This window comes from Balaenoptera musculus, chromosome 6 (genome assembly GCF_009873245.2).
Source record: "Balaenoptera musculus isolate JJ_BM4_2016_0621 chromosome 6, mBalMus1.pri.v3, whole genome shotgun sequence".
NCBI lineage: Eukaryota > Metazoa > Chordata > Mammalia > Artiodactyla > Balaenopteridae > Balaenoptera > Balaenoptera musculus.
In genome coordinates, this window is record NC_045790.1 from 21,956,564 (window position 1) to 21,976,977 (window position 20,414).

Here is a 20,414-nt window from a genome sequence, read left to right on the forward strand (position 1 = left end):
TTTAAATAAATCCTCCTCAGATTGCCACAAACCTTGGTTAATTTATAGAGTTCTAAAAAAGTTGTTTCTGATGAATTTTGCTAGTTTTCTCATTTCTTTTATGAAGGAGAGAATCTTCAGAGATCCTTACTCTGCCATTGTTGCAAATGTCACTCCAGACACTCTTTAAGTGTTTAATAAAGAATATTGAATCGGTGAACTTATAGAAAGTGTATCCTTCGGGGAAAGGCAATATGCTCTCTGCTCCCCCTGATTCTTCTGCATCTTTTCGGCTCCTCTACACTTTTCTCTTAGTGTCTCTGAGCATCTGTCCTTGGCCTTCTTTTCTTCCTTCTCTGCACACTCCCTGGGTGGTCCCTTCACTTCCTGTGGCTCCAGGTAGTGAGACATTTTTTCATAGTATTCCTTTATACTTCTTTTCCAGGTGTAACCTGCACTGTGATGGCTGTGTGCTTGCTCAGCCTGAACTTTCTCCTTATCACAGATTCTGTGGGTCTCTACATTCATCCTGTCTTATTTTGATTCCTTACTCACAAACTTTGTTTTGTATTCTTCACCTCAGGTAATGTCATCTTTGTCAGAAATTTGGTATTACCTTGAATAACTGATACAGGAAACTAGATAATCTTGAAGGTGACTTTAGAAAGTTACTCTTGATGTAGATTTTTAATAAGTTGGTTTGGGAGTGTGTGTGTTTGTGTGTGTGTGTGTGTGTGTGTGTGTGTGTTTCATTTTGGGGACAGGGAAAATTAAAGTGGTGCTGGAGCCAAGGAGTCCAGCTTACAATTGTCCATCCTTCAGATCAAATGAGTGTCTGCATTAAAGTGGTGGCTGCAGGAATTACAAAAGAAGAGACAGGTGCAGGAAATATTACTAAAGTGACCTCATGGGACATGGTGAGTGGCAGAAAAAGGAAGATGAAGAAAAGAGTTGCAATACCAGATGGTACTGAGGTTTTAAGTCATCAAGACTGAAAAACTGAGGGTCACCTTGACAGCTGTAGGGATATAATGGAGAATGGTAGCATTGGGGGAAAGAAATGAGTTTGTTTTAAGTGTTGGAGAAGCCAAAAATTATCAAGTGAGCTGAATCAAACAGACTTCTACTTTCAACCACGACGGAGTAACAGGGGCCATATTTATATTTAACCTTCCCCGTGAAATAACAAAAGAACTGATTTAAGGTTCTGGATATCAGACAATGAAGGGAAGTAAATGAGGTGAGCTGTATACTTGCCCCAGGTTACTGCCTTGTGAGAGTTTCCAGTATATAACACAGAAATTGGAATCCCAGGCAGACCCAGGTGAACTCCCTGAACTGAAGAGATGAAGCTGAGAGTCCAGAGAGACCCAGTAGCCAGAGTTCACAGGACAAAGTACAGAGCTAGAGAGGAGAGAGTGAGAGAGAGAGAGAAAGAGAGAGAGAGAGGGAGAGAGGGAGGGAGGGAGAGATTGAGAGCATGCACTAGCTCTGCATGGATCTACAGAGGATCTAGCTTGAGGATTCAGCAGATTATTGATCAGCACATGCATGTGAGGAAAACTACAAAATGTTAGCAAATCGAATCCAATATTATGTAAAAATTATATTGCATCTTGAGCAAGTGTAGTGTATCTCAGGAAAGCTGGTTTATATTAAAAAATCAATGTATTTTACCATATCAAAAAATGAAAAAGATCATGTCAGTAGATACAGTAAACACATTTGACAAAATCATATATTCTTGATGAACACTTAGAAGGGAGCTTCTTCATCCTGATAAAGGGCATCTATGAAAATCCCACAGCTGACATCATAATTAGTGGCAAAAGACTCAATGCTTTCTCCCTAAGATCAGGAACAAGACAAAGATGTTTGATCTCACCACACTTATTTAACATTGTATTGGAAATCCAGGCCAGGGAAGAAATAGAAATAAAATACATCCGTGTTGGAAAGAAGGAAGCAAAATTATTCATAGACAAAATGAATATCTATGGAGAAAATTCAATGTAATCTACAAAGAAGCTATTAGAACTAATAAATGAATTCAGCAAGTTTGCAGGATGCTTGATCAATATATAAAATAAATTGCATTTCTTTATACTCGCAACAAATAATCAGAAATCAAAATTAAATAAGTAATGCCATTTGCCATAGCATCAAAACATAGGGACTTCCCTGGTGGTCCAGTGGTAAAGAATCCGCTTTCCAATGCAGGGGACACGGGTTCCATCTCTGGTAGGGGAACTAAGATCCCACATGCCCTGGGGCAACTAAGCCTGCGAGCCCCAACTATTGCGCTTGTGCACCTCAATGAGCGAGCCTGCGTGCTGCAAACTACAGAGCCCATGTGCTCTGGAGCCCTTGCGCCACAACTAGGGAGAAGCCCACACACCGCAACTAGAGAAGCCCAAGCACCACAACGAAGAGACCATGTGCTGTAACAAAAAGACCCCACATGCCTCAAGGACGATCCCATGTGCTGCAACTAAGACCTGACGCAGCCAAAAATAATTAAAAAATAAATAAATAAGGAAAATAAATAAAATAAATAAATATTAAATAAAATACTTAGAAATAAATCTGACAAAAGATGTGCAAGATTTGTACACTGAAAACTATAAAATATTGATGAAAGAAATTAACAAAGATCTAAATAAATAGAGAGAGAGACTGTGTTCATGCATTGCAGAACTCAATATTTTAAAAATGTGATTGTTCTCAAAATTGATCTATAGTTTTAACACAATCTTAATCAAAATCCCAGTAGGCTTCTTAATTCTTTTTGTAGAAATTGACAAGCCAATTCTAAAAGTCATAGGAAAATGCAAAAGAGTTAGAAGAGCCAAAACAACTTCGAAAAAAAAAAACAAACCTAGAAATATATATACAAATATATATAATATTTCTAATATACATATAAAATATATTTGCATATATATTTTTAACATGCACATAAAATATACTTTCATATATAAAACATTTGTAACTATATTTCTGCATTTTCTGTTACTTTAATATATACAATATTTTCAACAAGTTGCAAAATCTAGCAACAAATGAAATTGGAATTTTAGATATCTATGTGTAAAAAAATCAACTTTGATTTATACTTTTTACAATATACAAAATTTAACTCAAAATAGACCATAGAACTAAATGTAAAACCTAAAACTATAAAGCACCTAGAAGTAAACATGGGAGAAAACATTTCTGATCTTGGATAAGGCAAATAGTTCTTAGATACAACATAAAGCACAACAGGTAAAATTTAAAAATTGATAAATTGGACTTCATCAAAATTTAAAACTTCTGCTCCTTGAAATACATTGTCAAGAGAAGTAATAAAAGCTGCAGACTGGGGGCAAATCAAATATCTGGCAAAGGACTTATATCTAGAATGTATAAAAATTCTTAAAACTTAATATTGGGTTGGCCAAAAGGTTCATTTGTTTTTTTCTCTAAGATGGCTCTAGTAGCACTAAGTTGTCTTTGACTTCATTCGAAACAGTTTTGTTAGATTGTATGTGACAGCTGTCATATCAGCGTGCATTAAAAAAAAAAACTTATCAAAATTGGTGGATTTTTGTGTAGCCATTTTAATATTGAAGATGGAAGGAAAAAAGCAACATTTTCGGCCCATTATGCTTTATTATTTCAAGAAAGGTAAAAACACAACTGAAATGCAAAAAAAGATTTGTGCAGTGTATGGAGATGGTTCTGTGACTGATCAAACACGTCAAAAGTGGTTTGCGAAGTTTCGTGCTGGAGATTTCTCGCTGGATGATGCTCCACGGTCGGGTAGACCAGTTGAAGTTGATAGCGATTAAATCGAGGCATTAGTTGAGAACAATCAACGTTATGATTATGTGGGAGATAGCCGACATACTCAAAATATCCAAATCAAGTGTTGAAAATCATTTGCACCAGCTTGGTTATGTTAATGACTTTGATGTTTGGGTTCCACATAAGTTAAGTGAAAAAAACCTTCTTGACCATATTTCCGTGTGCGATTCTCTACTTAAACGTCATGAAAAAGTTCCATTTTTGCAACAAATTGTGATGGGCAATGACAAGTGGATACTGTACAACAATGTGGAATGGAAGAGATCGTGGGGCAAGAGAAATGAACCACCACCAAACCACACCAAAGTGTATATGGTGGGATTGGAAGGGAGTCCTCTATTATGAGCTCCTTCGGAAAACCAAAGGATTAATTCCTAGTGCTGCTCCCAATTTGACCAACTGAAAGCAGCACTCAACGAAAAGCGTCCAGAATTAGTCAACAGAAAATGCATAATCTTCCATCAGGATAACGCAAGGCTGCCTGCTTCTTTGATGACCAGGCAAAAACTGTTACAGCTTGGCTGGGCTGGGAAGTTCTGATTCATCCTCCTTATTCATCACACATTGCACCTTCGGATTTCCATTTATTTCGGTCTTTACAAAATTCTCTTAATGGAAAAAAGTTCAATTCCCTGGAAGACTGTAAAAGGCACCTGGAACAGTTCTTTGCTCAAAAAGATAAAAAGTTTTGGGAAGATGGAATTATGGAGTTGCCTGAAAAATGGCAGAAGGTAGTGGAAAAAAAGGGTGAATACATTGTACAATAAAGTTCTTGGTGAAAATGAAAAATGTGTCTTTTATTTTTATTTAAAAACCAAAGGCAATTTTTGGCCACCCCAATAATAAGAAAATAGCCCAATTTAAAAAAAATGTGCAAGGGATTTGAAAAGATACTTCAATAGAGAAGATACATATGTCAAATAAGCACATAACAGATACTTACATGCTCAACACCATTAATTATTAGGTAAATTCAAATAAAATAACCATGAGGTACCACTTCACATCATAAGAAAGACTAAAATTAAAGATTATTTCAAGTATTGGGAGGATGTGGAGGACCTAGATCTCTCATATATTGCTTTGTAAATCATATAACCACTGTTAAAAAGAGTTTGGCAGTTTCATAAAAAGCTAAACACACACCTAATATATGATCTAGTCATTCTCCTCCTAGGTATTTCTACCAGAGAAAGCATATGTCCATAAAGACATACATGAACATTCATAGCAGCTTCATTTAAAATAGCCCCAAACTTGAAACAACCCGAATGCCCATTAATGGGTGAACAGATATGTTGTGGCATATCCATACAATGAAATATTACTCAACAATACATAGAAATGAAGTGTTCATCCATGTGGCAACATGAATGCATCACAAAATTGTTATGCTGAGAAAAAGCCAGACAATAAGACCACATATTGTATATTTCATTTCTATAAGATGTTAGAAAATGCAGATTAATCTAGAGTGACAGGAAGCAGATCAGTGGGGGAGGAGGGAAGAGTGCTAAGGATGGGGGGTAGGGGTTACAAAGCTGTACAAGGAAACTTTTGGGGGTGATGGACATGTTCATTACCTACAGTGTGGTGATGGTTTCACAGGTGTATACATAGATCAAAACTTACCTAATTGTTCACTTTAAAAACGTGCAGTTTATTATATGTCAAGTCTATCTTGGTAACATTTAAAAAATATACAAATGAGCCCATATTCTAGGGACCATGGCTTTGGAGTCAGACAGGTGCTCCTTCCTAGTTCCCTGTGAATGGTGAGTCAGGGACAGCCCAGAGTTAACTTGAGCTTTCTGATAATATGCGACAGGCCGGGTACTGCTGATACAATATTTTGACCACTGTCAGTTACTACAGAAAAGAATGTTAAAAATCAGGGAAATTAAAATTGAGGATTATGTTTATGTATTGTTTTACTCACTTTCAGGTGATTCTACTCACTCCCAGTGTCTTGCTTTTCCTTCAGGGATGGAGCATTTTCTGTTAGTTCAGTCTGGCCCTCTGATTTTATTCCTGCAAGGAGAAAGGAAATGCCTCGTATGTTTAAGGTAAGCTTGCATACTGTCATTGGATCCCTTGTATGTTTTGTTTCATCCCTTTTTTGCCTGTTCCTAGGGGTCAGGGCTCCTTGGGTTACTGAAGGTACCTGGAGGTTGAGATTTTAGAAGTGCTGTGGGATAGTTTCCCTCCCTCTCCCACTTGCCACAAGAAATCTAGCCCTTTATTCTTATTCAAAAATACTATAAATAGCTTTTTTGCAGGTGTCACATCTTTCATTCTACAGTTAAATCTGAGACTTAAAATACAAATGTTCCTGAGGGTGTCCATTCATTCCACACTAAGGTAACAGGACAGATACAATTCATAGCTGAAAACAGGGGAGGCTTACAAAGCAGAATGGTACTGGGGTGGGGGGTGTGAAAGAAGAAGGAAAAAAGAGTAACAGAGGAAGAGAGACCATATACTTCCGGATCAGACATAGAGGAAGGTCGTCGATTCATGGACCTACAGTAGCATGAATGTGCAACTTCTAAAACTAGAGGTACTTTGTAAAATAAGTCTCCTCTGAGACAATATTTTGAAGTCATAATTCAGATTCAAACCAAGAGTACAAAATGGAAAAATTGGGGAAAGATGTTGTTTTGCAAACTCTAAAAAATAGACACTCTGCTCTTTAAAATTCATGTAAAAAATAAAAGTGATTCTGGAATGGATTAAATAAAGTGACAGAGAAAGCAAAGGACTGTTATCCCCTCGAGACCCATGTGGTTACAGTCAACCTAGGAATCTTGGTTTAACAAAGGCCAGACAGGAGTATTCTTAGTTCCTTAGTGCAAAGATAGACATCTATTTAGACTGTACCCAACCACCAAGAGACTACAAAGACCTGGCCATTTGGAACTGACTTACAGTGGGAATTTATGATGTCATTGCTGCTAACTTCATGCTCACAAAAGAAAGTTTTATATATTAGAGTTCTGCTAGCTTAATTATATACCTTAAAATTTAAATCTGATTTGCCATTTACTAGTATAATGTAAGTTATAGGCATGTAGCAACCAGGAAAACATGTGTTTTTGAATATTTCTAACTTAACAACAAAAAACTCCTGAACATTCTGTAATATCACAATTGATTATGATGATTGCCATTGCAAAACACATTGCCGTTTCAGAGATAATCTAAAGATGCAAAGCTGTGTGTTAGAATTAAAGCAATAGAGAGACTCAGAGTGGAGGTTCTGGCATCAGACTGCCTGCATTCTACCCTGCTGTGCTCCTGTCCTCTCACTGATAAAATGGAGAGAATAGCAGTAACTACCCACTGAGGTTTCTGTGAGGATTTAATCAATTAACACATGTCAATTTCTTAGAGCAGTTCCTGGTACAGAGTCAGCATTCAATAAATGGTAGCTATTTTCATTTGATGAAGTACAAGATTTTAGGTAGTCAGAGAACACCGGTGGTTTTATGAGGATCAAAATAGAAGTGATTCTGACACTTTGCTTTTGGCCTGCTTCTGATACTCACGTCATCTATTTTACTACCAGGAAGAGGGTAATGTTGTTACAAGTGTCGTTTAACAATGGTGAGTTTTATGAAAAATGCTAGACAGGCTGGCATAAAGAATGTTTGTTTTCTTATAACCTAGATATTCCTTAAATCATTCTAGGTCACAGCTTCCCAGCTCTCAGCACCTAGTAATAGATATTCAATCCCAGTCTTAGCAGATAGCGAGAATGAGAAGAGTGAGTGGGTGAGCGTGCTGAGTGAATTGCACAAAATATTGAGAAAAAGTCATTCCAGAGACCGCTCAGTCTATGTTCTGAAAGAGGCTTATGACAACAATCTACCCCTGATCAAAACCACCCAGACAGCTGCAATCATAGGTATGGATTTACAACATTTATCCCGCTAGGTTCCTACCTTTCACCACAGTCCCAATGTTGAAATCTGAAAACCTTAACTTTATCCACAATTCATTTGTCAGCAAAACCTGAGTGAATGAGGCTTACCCGGGGGTGGAGGGTTGTCTTTCCACTTCTATCCCACAGGTACTCATCAGATTCTCTGCAAAAATATATTTGATTATATGATGGCTCCCCAGGTCCTGCCTAAAAGGGTGTTTCTTTAATCTACCTTTCAAGTCTTTTCAATCTACCTTTTCAAGTCTGAAAAATTATGAGCTCCCAAACACATCTGGCCCCAAACACATAAGGGGTGTGACCTTGTGTGTAACTGTGAACTACCTACCTTAAGGGCAGAGACTGTCTTTCAAATCCCAATGCCCAATACTCAATAAATAAGTGAAAATCAAGTGAATCAATGAATGAAATGCTAAGATCGATACTGAAAGTTTTATCAATAGACAAGAATACTTGCATTTCTTAAACAGCATTTCTTCTGCATTAGATACTGGTGACAATAGAGCCACTTAGCTATTTCCTCCTGGGGGTCACGGAGCTAGTTACTAAACTTCATGTGTTAAATGCAGATAATTCCAGTTTTTCAGTTATGGAGAGGATTAAATGAGCTTATATATGTAATATCTGTGCTTTGTATTCAAAGCCTTCACGTAATGTGCTATCTTTGCATTTTTTTAGTTCTTACTCTGTTGTGACATACCTCCCTATGCTGTTTTAGCTCAGGCCAAGGTCACCAAATTATTTTATAAAATTTTTTCATTCATGAAACATCACTTGTTTATAGCAAATTTGACAGTTTATCATTACTTGAATATTATACTTTCTCTAAGTATTCATAAAGATTACTTTGTAAAATGATCTTTCTGCTGAGAAAAGTAATGTTTTATTATGCTTATTTCTGTAATGTGAAAGAAAAATCATAGTGCCAATTATTTATTTTTATGTTTCTTTTCACTGTAGTATTGCTAAATATATACTTAATTTGACTTCTAAACTTTTTCAACATTGATAAACTTGTCCAGTTTATCTTATTAGCTTCACTTAATGTTTACCCCCCAAAATACTTGATATTTTAATTTATGTGTCAAACATAGATCACAAAAGAATCGCTCTGGGAAATGAAGAAGGGTTATTTGTTGTCCACGTTACCATAGATGGTAAGGAGAGTATTTACTGTTCTGGAATAACTTTAAACTCTAATAGTAATAATATCAGGTTCTTCTCTTCTTTTCTGTAAAAGAAATTTTCCACATCTGGTTCGATGTGTTTTCAAGTCAACTGATGACTTTTCTACTTTCAGAGATCCATAATCTTCCAGAGTCCAAATATCTTTTTAAAAAAAATTTTATTGGAGTATAGTTGATTTACAATGTTGTGTTAGTTTCAGGTGTACAGCAAAGTGATTCAGTTATACATATACATGTACTCATTCTTTTTCAGATTCTTTACCCATATAGGTTATTACAGAAGATTGAGTAGAGCTCCCTGTGCTATACAGTAGGTCCTTCTTGGTTATCTATTTTATATATAGTAGTGTGTCCAACTATCTTCACAAGTGATTTTATCTAATAAGTGCACTGTAAGAACTTAGTTTACCATCTTCAAGTTGGTGCATGAAAGGAAACACTTCTGCTTGAATCCCCCTCCCCCACTAGTACATTGACACCACAAAGAGTAACAACATAAAGTGAATACTTCCCAGATAAGACCGCAGAGTTCTCTGTTTCTGTTTTGTTTGTTTTTGTTTGGCTCTCATGGTTGTTTGAGGGAGAAATGGGGGAGTAGATGAAATGAAGAGGAGTCACTGTAATATAGATGTTCTCTTGAATGTCTTGCACTCTAATGATAAGTTAGTTAAAGGAGAACCTGCATTTGAAGGGCATTAGCTATTCTCCATTGAAGGCTTCCCATGCTGTGTGGGTGACTCAGTCCTGGTGAGGAGACCCATGAAAGGTCCACCAGGTGCCAGCATAAGAGCAGGGACTTGTCTCTTTTTGTTCAGCACTGTATCCTATGCACTTAAACAGTGCCTGGCACATAGTAGTCAATCAACAAATATTTGTGTAATAAAGGAATCAATTTAGTGCCAGAAAAAAAAGGACAGTTTTTTTCCCTAAAGAAGCAGTATATTGGGAATTCCCTGGTGGTCCAGTGGTTAGGACTCGGCACTTTCATTGCCGGGGCCCTGGATTTGATCCCTGTTTGGATCTAGATCCTGCAAGCTGCATGGCAAGGCCAAAAAAAAAAAGAAAAAGCAGTATATTTCCACTTGTCAGACATTGAGGGTGTTCGCCTTGCTGTCTGGAATCTCAGGACTGAGTTTAGTGCTTTATTATGCTAATTTTATGTTTAAGGTAATTATGTTATCTATGGAATAATTATCTTTTTTTTTTTTAACCTATATAATTTTTGATCTCTTATCCTCTTTCTATCCCTTTTTGGTCCTTCTCAAACCTACCCTTTGAGTTTATGTCTGTGATTTTATTAGAACCTGATTTAAATCCATTGGAGTAAAAATCGGAAAGAATTTTAAAATAGGAAAACATTCTTCTGCACAGCAAAGGAAACCATCAACAAAAGGAAAAGGCAACCTATCGAATGGGAAAAAATATTTGCAAATCATAGCTGATAAGGGGTTAATATCCAAAATATATAAAAACTCATAAAACTCAATAGCAAAAAACCTAAGCAATCTGATTAAAAGATGGACAGAGGATCTGAATAGATATTTTCCCAAAGAAGACATACAGATAGCCAACAGATACATGAAAGGTGCTCAAGATCACTAGGGGAATGCAAATCAAAGCCACAATAAGATATCACCTCATACCTGTTAGAATAGCTATTATTAAAAAGCCAAGAAATAATGTGTTGGTGAGGATGTGGAGAAAAGAGAACGCTTGTTCACTGTTGATGGGAATGTATATTGTTGCGGCCACATGGAAAACAGTATTGAAGTTCCTCAGAAATTAAAAATAGAGCTACCATATGATCCAGCAATTCCACTTATGGATATTTATTCGAATAAAACAAAAACACTATCTTGAAAAGATATCGCACCTCCATGTTCCTTGCAGCATTATTTGTAATAGTCAAGATATGGAAACAACCTAAGTGTCTACCAATGGATGAATGGGTAAAGATGTGAGATATATATACATACATACATATATATATATATATATATATATATATATATATATATATAAAATTCAGCCATAAAAAAGAAAGAAATCTTCCCATTTACAACAACATGAATGGACTTCGAGGTTGTTACTCTAAGTGAAAGAAGTCAGACAGAGAAAGACAAATACCATATGATCTCACTTATATGTGGAATCTAAACAAATACGTTCATAGATGCAGAAAACAATCTGTGGTTGCCAGAGGTGGGGGTAATGGGCAAAATGGGTGAAGGGGTTTTAAAGGTATAAACTTCCAATCATAAAATAAATAAGTCCTTGGTATGTCATGTACAGAAACATGATCATAGTTAATAATACTACATTGTGTATTTGAAAGTTGCTAAGAGAATAGATCTTAAAAATTTTTATTACAAGAAAAAATTGTAATTATCTACAGTGTTGGATGTTAACTAGATTTATTGTGGTGACAATTTCTCAATACACACAAATATTGAATCATTATGTTGTACACCTGAAGCTAGTATAATGTTATATGTCAAATATACCTCAATAAAGAAAATAAAAAAATAAGAAAATATTGCTATTTGAAGGTGACTTGCTGTTTTATTTGTAGAGAAATTACTCAAGTTAATGACGCTAACAAGATTTATCAGGTCATTTTTATTGGGAAAAATTTCTTAATTGCTTATGAGTAAAATTTGGAGAACAGTTGAAATAAGTAAACAGAAGTTATTATGAATTTTAAAATGACTTACAAATATGCTTATTTGTGTAGAAATTATTCGCATTGGCTACATGAAGAAGATTCACCAGATTGAGCTTATCCCCCATGGCCAGATGGTTGCAGTGATCTCAGGACGAAGTCACCATGTGCAGCTGTTTCCCATGTCAGCTTTGGATGGACGAAAGACTGATATTCACAAGCTGGCAGAAACCAAAGGGTGCCAGACCGTGACTTCTGGAACAGTGTGCCAAGGGGCCCATACATGCCTCTGTGTGGCTAGGAAAAGCCAAATCTTCTGTTACAAGCTGTTTCAGAGCAAGAAAATTTCTCACAGAAAATTTAAAGAGCTCCAAATCCCAACCAATGTCCAGTGGATGGGCATCTTCAGCGAACAGCTCTGTGTAGGATTCCAATCAGGATTCCTGAGATACCCCTTGAGGAGAGAAGGAATTCCATACAGGATGCTGCACTCCCATGACCCTACACTGTCATTTATTGCACATCAACCAGTGGATGCTCTCTGTGCAATTGAGATCTCTAGTATTGAGTATCTGTTATGTTTTAAGAGCATTGGAATTTACACTGACAGCAGGGGCCTCAGATCTAGGCCAGCTGAACTGATGTGGCCAGCAACTCCAAGTTATTGCCGTAAGGCTATCTTACAATTTATTTCCTTGTTTCTCTGTACATTTCCAACCTTGTTATTACAATTCTATATCATATGACTAAATATTGTTAATGACGGTTTTATTTTTGAAAACTACATCACTGAAGAATTTTCCTAAGTTGTCTATGTCTTTTTAAGTAGAATAGCTCTAAAGAAGTTATATCTAAGTCATACATGTGAAATAACTTAGCCTTTAATTTATACTATATTCATAGGATAATTTACCTTGAATATATTCTTAATCGAGGTTGTTGCTTTTTGTAAGCTCCTAAGTGGATATCTTCATGGTCACTGAAAACCACATAAGCATTAATTAACCATAAGAAATAGTTACTAAGTAGATTACTTTTTGCCTTTTCGATTTAGCTTATGTAAAGTCTACATAGAATGTTCCTAAATAATTTTAGCCTATTTGATATTTCATTGATGCAGGCCATCATTTTATAAATTTAATATAGCATTTTTTATTCACTTAGAGAATAGTAATTGAGCACTTAATATGAACTTACTATGCTAAAAGTTAAGGGCACAATATTAAACATGGTGAAATAGTCTGTATCTTTATTGAGATTATAATCATGATATGAGATCAATAATTAAGCAAGTGCTGTGATAGGGGAGTACAGTATTCTACAGGAGCACGTAGGAGGGACACAATCTAAACTGGTGAGTCTGGAAAGGCCAGCTAAAAAAGCGAGAAGCGTTTTTTTCTTTCAGCACTTAAAAAATGTCATTCTATTTTCTTCTGGTATCCATTGTTTCCAGTGAGAAATCAACCATTTTTATTGTTGTTCCCTCTGTCTTTTCTATTTGGCAGACATTAAGATTTTCTCATTATCTTTGGTTTTCAGCAATTTGACTGTGATGTGCTTACATGTGATTTTCTTTGTATATATTCTGCTGGGGATTTTCAGGACTTTTTGGATCTGAAGATTGATATCTTTCATTAATTTTGGAAAATTTTTAGGCATTATATTTTCTAAAAATTTTTTTAACCTATTTTCTCTTTTCTGGAGATCCAATTACATGTATATTAGACCTCTTGACTTTGTTCCACAAATCACTGAGGCTCTGGGGAGACATATTCATGTTGAGGTGAGTAGTTAGGAGCCATAAGAGGTTATTATTAATAAAGTGGAAAGTTCCAAAAATGTTCCTGGCTGGAAGTTCTTTCTGCTTTGTTCATTAATTTCACTCCCCAGATATACTTTTCTAATCTTACACCATATTCTTTTTGGGAGTTGACCTGGTTTAGGAGCCACAGATTTTGAAATGTTATGGAATTTCTTAAAAAAGCTGCTGTTAGATGTAGGTGTTAGAAAGATTTTTGTCAGATTTTACATACGTGTTGTACTATATAATTGGACCCATGTGCATCATTTATGTGCCATTTTAATTTATGTTAACCCTGTGTATCAAAAAAAAGATTTTGATAATTATAATATTATTATGGGATTCTCTTTGGATTCCACTCTGAAGGTGTTTTTATAATGTATTTGGGCGTAGCAGATATAATTAATCATGAATACCATATGATTCCATTTATTTATTTAACATCTTTATTGGAGTATAATTGCTTTAAAATGGTGTGTTAGTTTCTGCTTTATAACAAAGTGAATCAGCTATACATATACATATATCCCCATATCTCCTCTCTCTTGCTTCTCCCTTCCACCCTCCCTATCCCACCCCTTTAGGAGGTCAAAAAGCACTGAGCTGATCTCCCTGTGCTATGTGGATGCTTCCCACTAGCTAACTATTTTACATTTGGTAGTGTGTATATTTCTATGCCACTCTCTCACTTCGTCCCAGCTTATCCTTCCCCCTCCCCGTGTCCTCAAGTCCAGTCTCTACCTCTGTGTCTTTATTCCTGTCCTGCCCCTAGGTTCTTCAGAATCATTTTTTTTTCTTTTTTAGATTCCATATATATGTGTTAGCATACGGTATTTCTTTTTCTCTTTCTGACTTACTTCACTCTGTATGACAGATCTAGGTCTATCCACCTCAATACAAAAAACTCAATGCCGTTTCTTTTTATGGCTGAGTAATATTCCATTGTATATATGTGCCACATCTTCTTTATCCATTCATCTGTCGATGGACACTTAGGTTGCTTCCATGTCCTGGCTATTGTAAATAGAGCTGCAATGAACATTGTGGTACATGACTCTTGTTGAATTATGGTTTTCTCAGGGTATATGCCCAGTAGTGGGATTGCTGGGTCATATGGTAGTTCTGTTTTTAGTTTTTTAAGGAACCTCCATACTGTTCTCCATAGTGGCTGTATCAATTTACATTTCCACAAACAGTGCAACAGGGCACCCTTTTCTCCACACCCTCTCTAGCATTTATTGTTTGTAGATTTTTTTGATGATGGCCATTCTGACCGGTGTGAGGTGATACCTCACTGAAGTTTTGATTTGCATTTCTCTAATGATTAGTGATGTTGAGTATCCTTTCATGTGTTTGTTCGCAATTTGTATATCTTCTTTGGAGAAATGCCTATTTAGGTCTTCTGCTCATTTTTGGATTCGGTTGTTTGGTTTTTTTGATATTGAGCTGCATGAGCTGCTTGTAAATTGTGGAGATTAATCTTTTGTCAGTTGCTTCATTTGCAAATATTTTCTTTCATTCTGAGTGTTGTCTTTTCGTCTTGTTTATGTTTTCCTTTGCTGTGCAAAAGCTTTTAAGTTTCATTAGGTCCCATTTGTTTTTTTTGTCTTTATTTCCATTTCTCTAGTAGATGGGTCAAAAAGGATCTTGCTGTGATTTATGTCAAAGAGTGTTCCGCCTATGTTTTCCTCTAAGAGTTTTATAGTGTCTGGCCTTACATTTAGGTCTTTAATCCATTTTGAGTTTACTTTTGTGTATGGTGTTAGGGAGTATTCTAATTTCATTCTTTTACATGTAGCTGTCCAGTTTTCCCAGCACCATTTATTGAAGAGGCCATCTTTTCTCCATTGTATATTCTTGTCTCCTTTATCAAAAATAAGGTGACCATACGTGCGTGGGTTTATCTCTGGGCTTTCTATCCTGTTCCATTGATCTAAATTTCGGTTTTTGTGCCAGTACCATACTGTCCTGATTACTGTAACCTTGTAGTATAGTCTGAAGTCAGGGAGCCTGATTCCTCCAGCTCTGTTTTTCTGTCTCAAGATTGCTTTGGCTATTCGGGGTCTTTTGTGTTTCCATACAAATTGTGAAATTTTTTGTTCTAGTTCTGTGAAAAATGCCATTGGTAGTTTGGTAGAGATTGCATTGAATCTGTAGATTGCTTTGGGTAGTATCGTTATTTTCACACTGTTGATTCTTCCAATCCAAGTACATGATAATTCTCTCCATCTGTTTGTATCATCTTTAATTTCTTTCATCAGTGTCTTATAGTTTTCTGCATACAGGTCTTTTGTCTCCTTAGGTAGGTTTATTCCAAGGTATTTTATTCTTTTTGTTGCAGTGGTAAATGGGAGTGTTTCCTTAATTTCTCTTTCAGATTTGTCATCATTAGTGTATAGGTATGCAAGAGATTTCTGTGCATTAATTTTGTATCCTGCTGCTTTACCAAATTCATTGATTAGCTCTAGTAGTTTTCTGGTGGCATCTTTAGGATTCTTTATGTATAGTATCATGTCATCTGCAAACAGGGACAGCTTTAAGTCTTCTTTTCAAATTTGGATTCCTTTTATTTCTTTTTCTTCTCTGATTGCTGTGGCTAAAACTTCCAAAACTATGTTGAATAATAGTGGTGAGAGTGGACAACCTTGTTTTGTTCCTGATCTTAGAGGAAATTGATTCCTTTCATATAGCATTTTTGAAATGACAAAATTTTTGAAATGGAGTACAGATTATACTGATTCCCAGGGATTAAAGAAGGAGGGGAGGATGGAAAGGAGGTGAGTGAGATTATAAAAAGGCATGATGAGGGATCCTTGGAGTTATTTTGTATCTTGACTGTGGCTGTGAACACCTGAACCTACACAGGTGATATAATTGTCTATACCTTCACACACACAAACAGACACACACATGAGTGCTAGTAAAAGTGGGGAAATCTGCCTGAGATGGATAGGTCAGCACTATCAATGTCAGTATGCTAGCTTTGCAAAATGTTACATTGGGGAAAACTGAGCAGAGCATGCAAGAGATCTTTCTGTGTTTTTCTTACAAGTGCATGTGAATCTATAATTATCCTAATAAAAATTCCAATTAAAAAATGAATCATGAACCCCATGCTTGCTGTCACCTCCTCTCCTTTTCCCAGGTTACAATGCCCCATATCTCTCAGTGTACAGTGAAAATGCAGTGGATATCATTGATGTGAACTCCATGGAATGGATCCAAACCATCCCCCTCAAGAAGGTGATTTGACATTGAGATCATGTGACTGATGAATTACTGACTGAAAATGGAAACTCAATTGTGCCTTTGCTGGACTTACTAATGTGTACTTGGTGATTTGAAGGCTTAGCTAAGAGTGAAAATAACCACCAAAACCCACATGGGTTAATTTTTTTACTAGTACAAGAGCTATTTTGTGATATTTAGTTGCACTATATAAGGTAGGATTATCATGATATAAATAAATGTACTATTTATTTATATAGATAATATAATATGAATATTTATATCATACATTATAGATGTTACTTCCCACATTCAGTTTAGTTACTTGTGTTTATTACTAATTTTCACTTAGTATAATTTTGCATACTGTGAAGGAAAATTTTACTGGCAAAAAAAAAAAAAAAAAAAGGAAAAGTATATAGCCAAAGCTGTTTTTAGGATTCTCAATTAGATTCTCACAGATTCATAATAAAATAAAAATTTTGTATCTTTACTACAAATAATTTAAAATTTACATAAAATTTAGAAGTAAAAACCTCTATTTTGTTAAAAGACCACTGAAGATTTAAGAATGATTAAATTCTGGCATATGTGGAGTATACGTAGCAGGAGCCACCAAAAAGGAGTTTATACAGGAAAGGATGAAGGAAGTATTTACAATTATATGTGAGATTTTGCCTCACTTTAAACAATATAAGCAATGGGAAAAGCTTTTGTAAGGACGGTCCCACTATATAAAATATTAAAATACACTTTTCCAGCATTCTAAACGTGAACCAGTCACATTTATTGTTTGATAAAATGAATTCACAAGGCAGATGAATCTTCTCAGGATAATTTTTTAGTTACTAATAATGTTTTAAAAGTTAATATAAAAATTAAATATATTGCTATTTAAGTTAGTAATGTTCAGATTTCTTTAATCTATGATATTCATGTTTCTGAAATTTTATCAATATGAGTTTGTAACACCATTTATTTTCTTTAATTGATGTTTTGGGGGTCTTTTTTTTTTTGAGACTACATTATTCTGAGGGGGGAGTTTAAGTAGAATATATTTATTCTTAATTCTTTATATGTAAGCAAATAGTCATAACTTAATTTTAAAAAAGTATTCATTGAAATGGTAATCTTGCTTTTTTATTATTTTAGGTTCAACCCTTGAATAGTGAAGGATCCCTAAATATTTTGCTTTTGGAGACAATTAGATTAATATATTTCAAAAATAAGAAGACAAGTAAGAAATGACTTCTTCTTAGTAGAAGTAATTCTAAGAGACCATGTCTCTAACTGACTGCCCAAGGTCACAGAACTAGTGAGTGGAGAGGGTCTGATTTGGACACCTGTGCCCCTTACACACAGTCCTGGGATGCGCTCCCAGCAAAGTGGTTCTCCATCCTCGCATAGCAGTAGAGATAAAACCATTTACTTGTGGCACACTCCAGCTATTTTTAAGCAGGACTGATGGTTGGACATAAGCACCTGGAAACACTAATCTACCATTTGAATGCTCACTGTGAAAATTCATTCACTTCCCAGCAGGCTCTGCGTCCAGATGTGCTCCAAGCTGCAGTGCACACGGGGGAAGCAGACGCGGCCCACCCCACCGCCCTGCTCCAACTTCTCCCACCTACATTTTAGACTCTAGCAGATTTGGAGTGTGAGAAAAGCCACAGGGATTCATTTATCTTTCTTTCTTATTTTATTTATAGGATGGAATACTTAATGTAGCAGAGAATTATTTTGCTGGGGCTGCTAAAAAGTGCCACAGGGTTGGACAGCTTAAACCACAGAAATGTATTGTCTCACAGTCCTAGAGGCCAGAAGTCCGAGATCAGGATGTCAGCAGGGTTGGTTCCTTTTGAGGGCTGTGAGAGAAATCCTTTTCCCGGCCTCTCTCCTAACTTCTGGTGACTTGCTGGCAATCTGTGTGTTCCTTGGCTTTTAGATACATCACCCCTGATCTCGGCTTTCATCTTCATGTGGCATATCCCCTGTGCATGTCTGTGTCCAAATTTCCACTTTTTATAAGGACACAATCAGATTAGGGCCCACCCCAATGATTTCATCTTAACTTGATGATCTGCGAAGATCTTAATTTCAAATAAGGTCACATTCACATGCTCTGGGGGGGTTAGTATGACAACATCTTTTGCGGGGACACAATTTAACCTATAAGAAGCTCTCTTATTTTCTTTTTGTAGTCTAAGACACTTTTGAGTGTTTCTGGGTGACATTTTGTTGACTTCTAGATATTAAGAACTTAAACAGAGTAAGTCTTAAGTCTAAAGAGGGGTGCATCTTTCCCCAAGATCAGAAGAGGCAGCAAGTAGAGAATGACTTTTACCTCCAGGAGAGAAGAAGTGGTGTCTCCTTACCCCACCTCAACACCTCTTCCTCCAGCAGTGGACCTCAGAAATGCTTTGCTCAGTTACAATTATTGTAATTGTTTTCATTTACAGAATGACTGGCCCTTTATGCTTGCCCCTGAAGCATAACAGACCGTTTTGATACCCTTTAGCCACAAAAATCTGATAGGAGAAAAACATAGCATAGAAATGTGAGGGCAAATCAAAGTGGAAAGACACCAACATGATTGACCTCTCCTTCCAGTGAAATGATGTCATTTCATAGATAAGAGTCACAATAAATTCATTTTTAAGTGTTGCTTACACTGAACATTAAATTCTGTTCATTAATACTCTGCTTCTATTCTTGAGAAATTTGCCATATTCATCCATTTTTAACTTTAAAAAATCAGAGCAGTGTGATATTTGTGCAGTTAATGAACAGTTGTGAAATTAACATGAGAAACTGGGTGGGAGGCCTCTTAACAGTTTAAAGAATGACATTGCTTTTTTTGTTTTAAAATACGTATAGATGGAGATGAGCTGGTATTTCCAGAAACATCAGATAATCAACAGAAGCAAATGGTCCGACACCACAGCAGCAGGCATCGTTATTCCTTCCGGGTTCCCAGAGGGAAAGGGATGCTACTGAAGGGGCTCTGATGACCACCCTCTCACGTGTGGTCCAGAGGGACCACTTGAGGACCACGTGATATTTTATGTAATTCGGAAGAAAAAGAAATAAATCTGTGAAACTCAGGTGGAGACATTTGTTTGCAGCAGTGTTATGTTTATTTTTCTGTGCAGCTTTAAAGAAAACATTGATGTAGTGAGTATGAATGGAAGTATAATACATGGATACTTTTCTCTGTGAATGTGGAATAACTGAAATTCGGTACTTAAGCCTCCACATAATGCAAATATAGAACACACGTGTATACACACCATAATGTATGTCACTGAGGCATTTTGCGAAGGAATAAATAGTACTGAGCTGCCTGTGGATTGATTACTCTCTGACTCTGGAGATGCCTTCCTTTGACTTTAAAAGAACATTCATTCTCTTATTGCCTATTACTTGGTGGTAATTTCTATAACTGAATAAGTGGAAAAATAAGCTGATCTTCTTTGGATTACAAATAAAAACTTTTCTAGAGCAGTGCTGTTTCTTTTAAAGGACCCGTAATTATATGAAAAATATATAATAGTACAGAGCTTCTTTGATGTCTGTGGCTGTTAAATGTCATGTGATTTGTACCAAAAACTTTAAGATACTTAATTTTTAAAAGTATCTGGGAAGCACAGAATAACTGAATATTCTCTCCATTCACCAAATTTGTAATTGGATATACCTATCATTTGCCCTTGAAAAAGTCACCAGTACAATTTTGTCTTTGTCTTTTAAAGTTGATTGCAG

At 36.0% G+C, this 20,414-nt stretch overlaps 1 protein-coding gene across 1 annotated transcript in view; it reads left to right on the forward strand.

Moving 5' to 3' along the window:
• The window catches only part of LOC118897252 (serine/threonine-protein kinase MRCK alpha-like), a 55,028-nt gene extending 35,203 nt beyond the window's left edge, over nt 1-19,825 (forward strand). Inside the window, exons 7-13 of the mRNA XM_036856287.1 lie at nt 5,813-5,894; nt 7,519-7,735; nt 8,866-8,928; nt 11,693-12,289; nt 16,567-16,664; nt 17,802-17,886; nt 19,530-19,825. Of these exons, the coding sequence (XP_036712182.1) occupies nt 5,813-5,894; nt 7,519-7,735; nt 8,866-8,928; nt 11,693-12,289; nt 16,567-16,664; nt 17,802-17,886; nt 19,530-19,660 (1,273 nt within the window). The 3' untranslated portion in view covers nt 19,661-19,825. The remainder of the gene's footprint in view (nt 1-5,812; nt 5,895-7,518; nt 7,736-8,865; nt 8,929-11,692; nt 12,290-16,566; nt 16,665-17,801; nt 17,887-19,529) is intronic.
• Nucleotides 19,826-20,414: the final 589 nt, after the last annotated feature.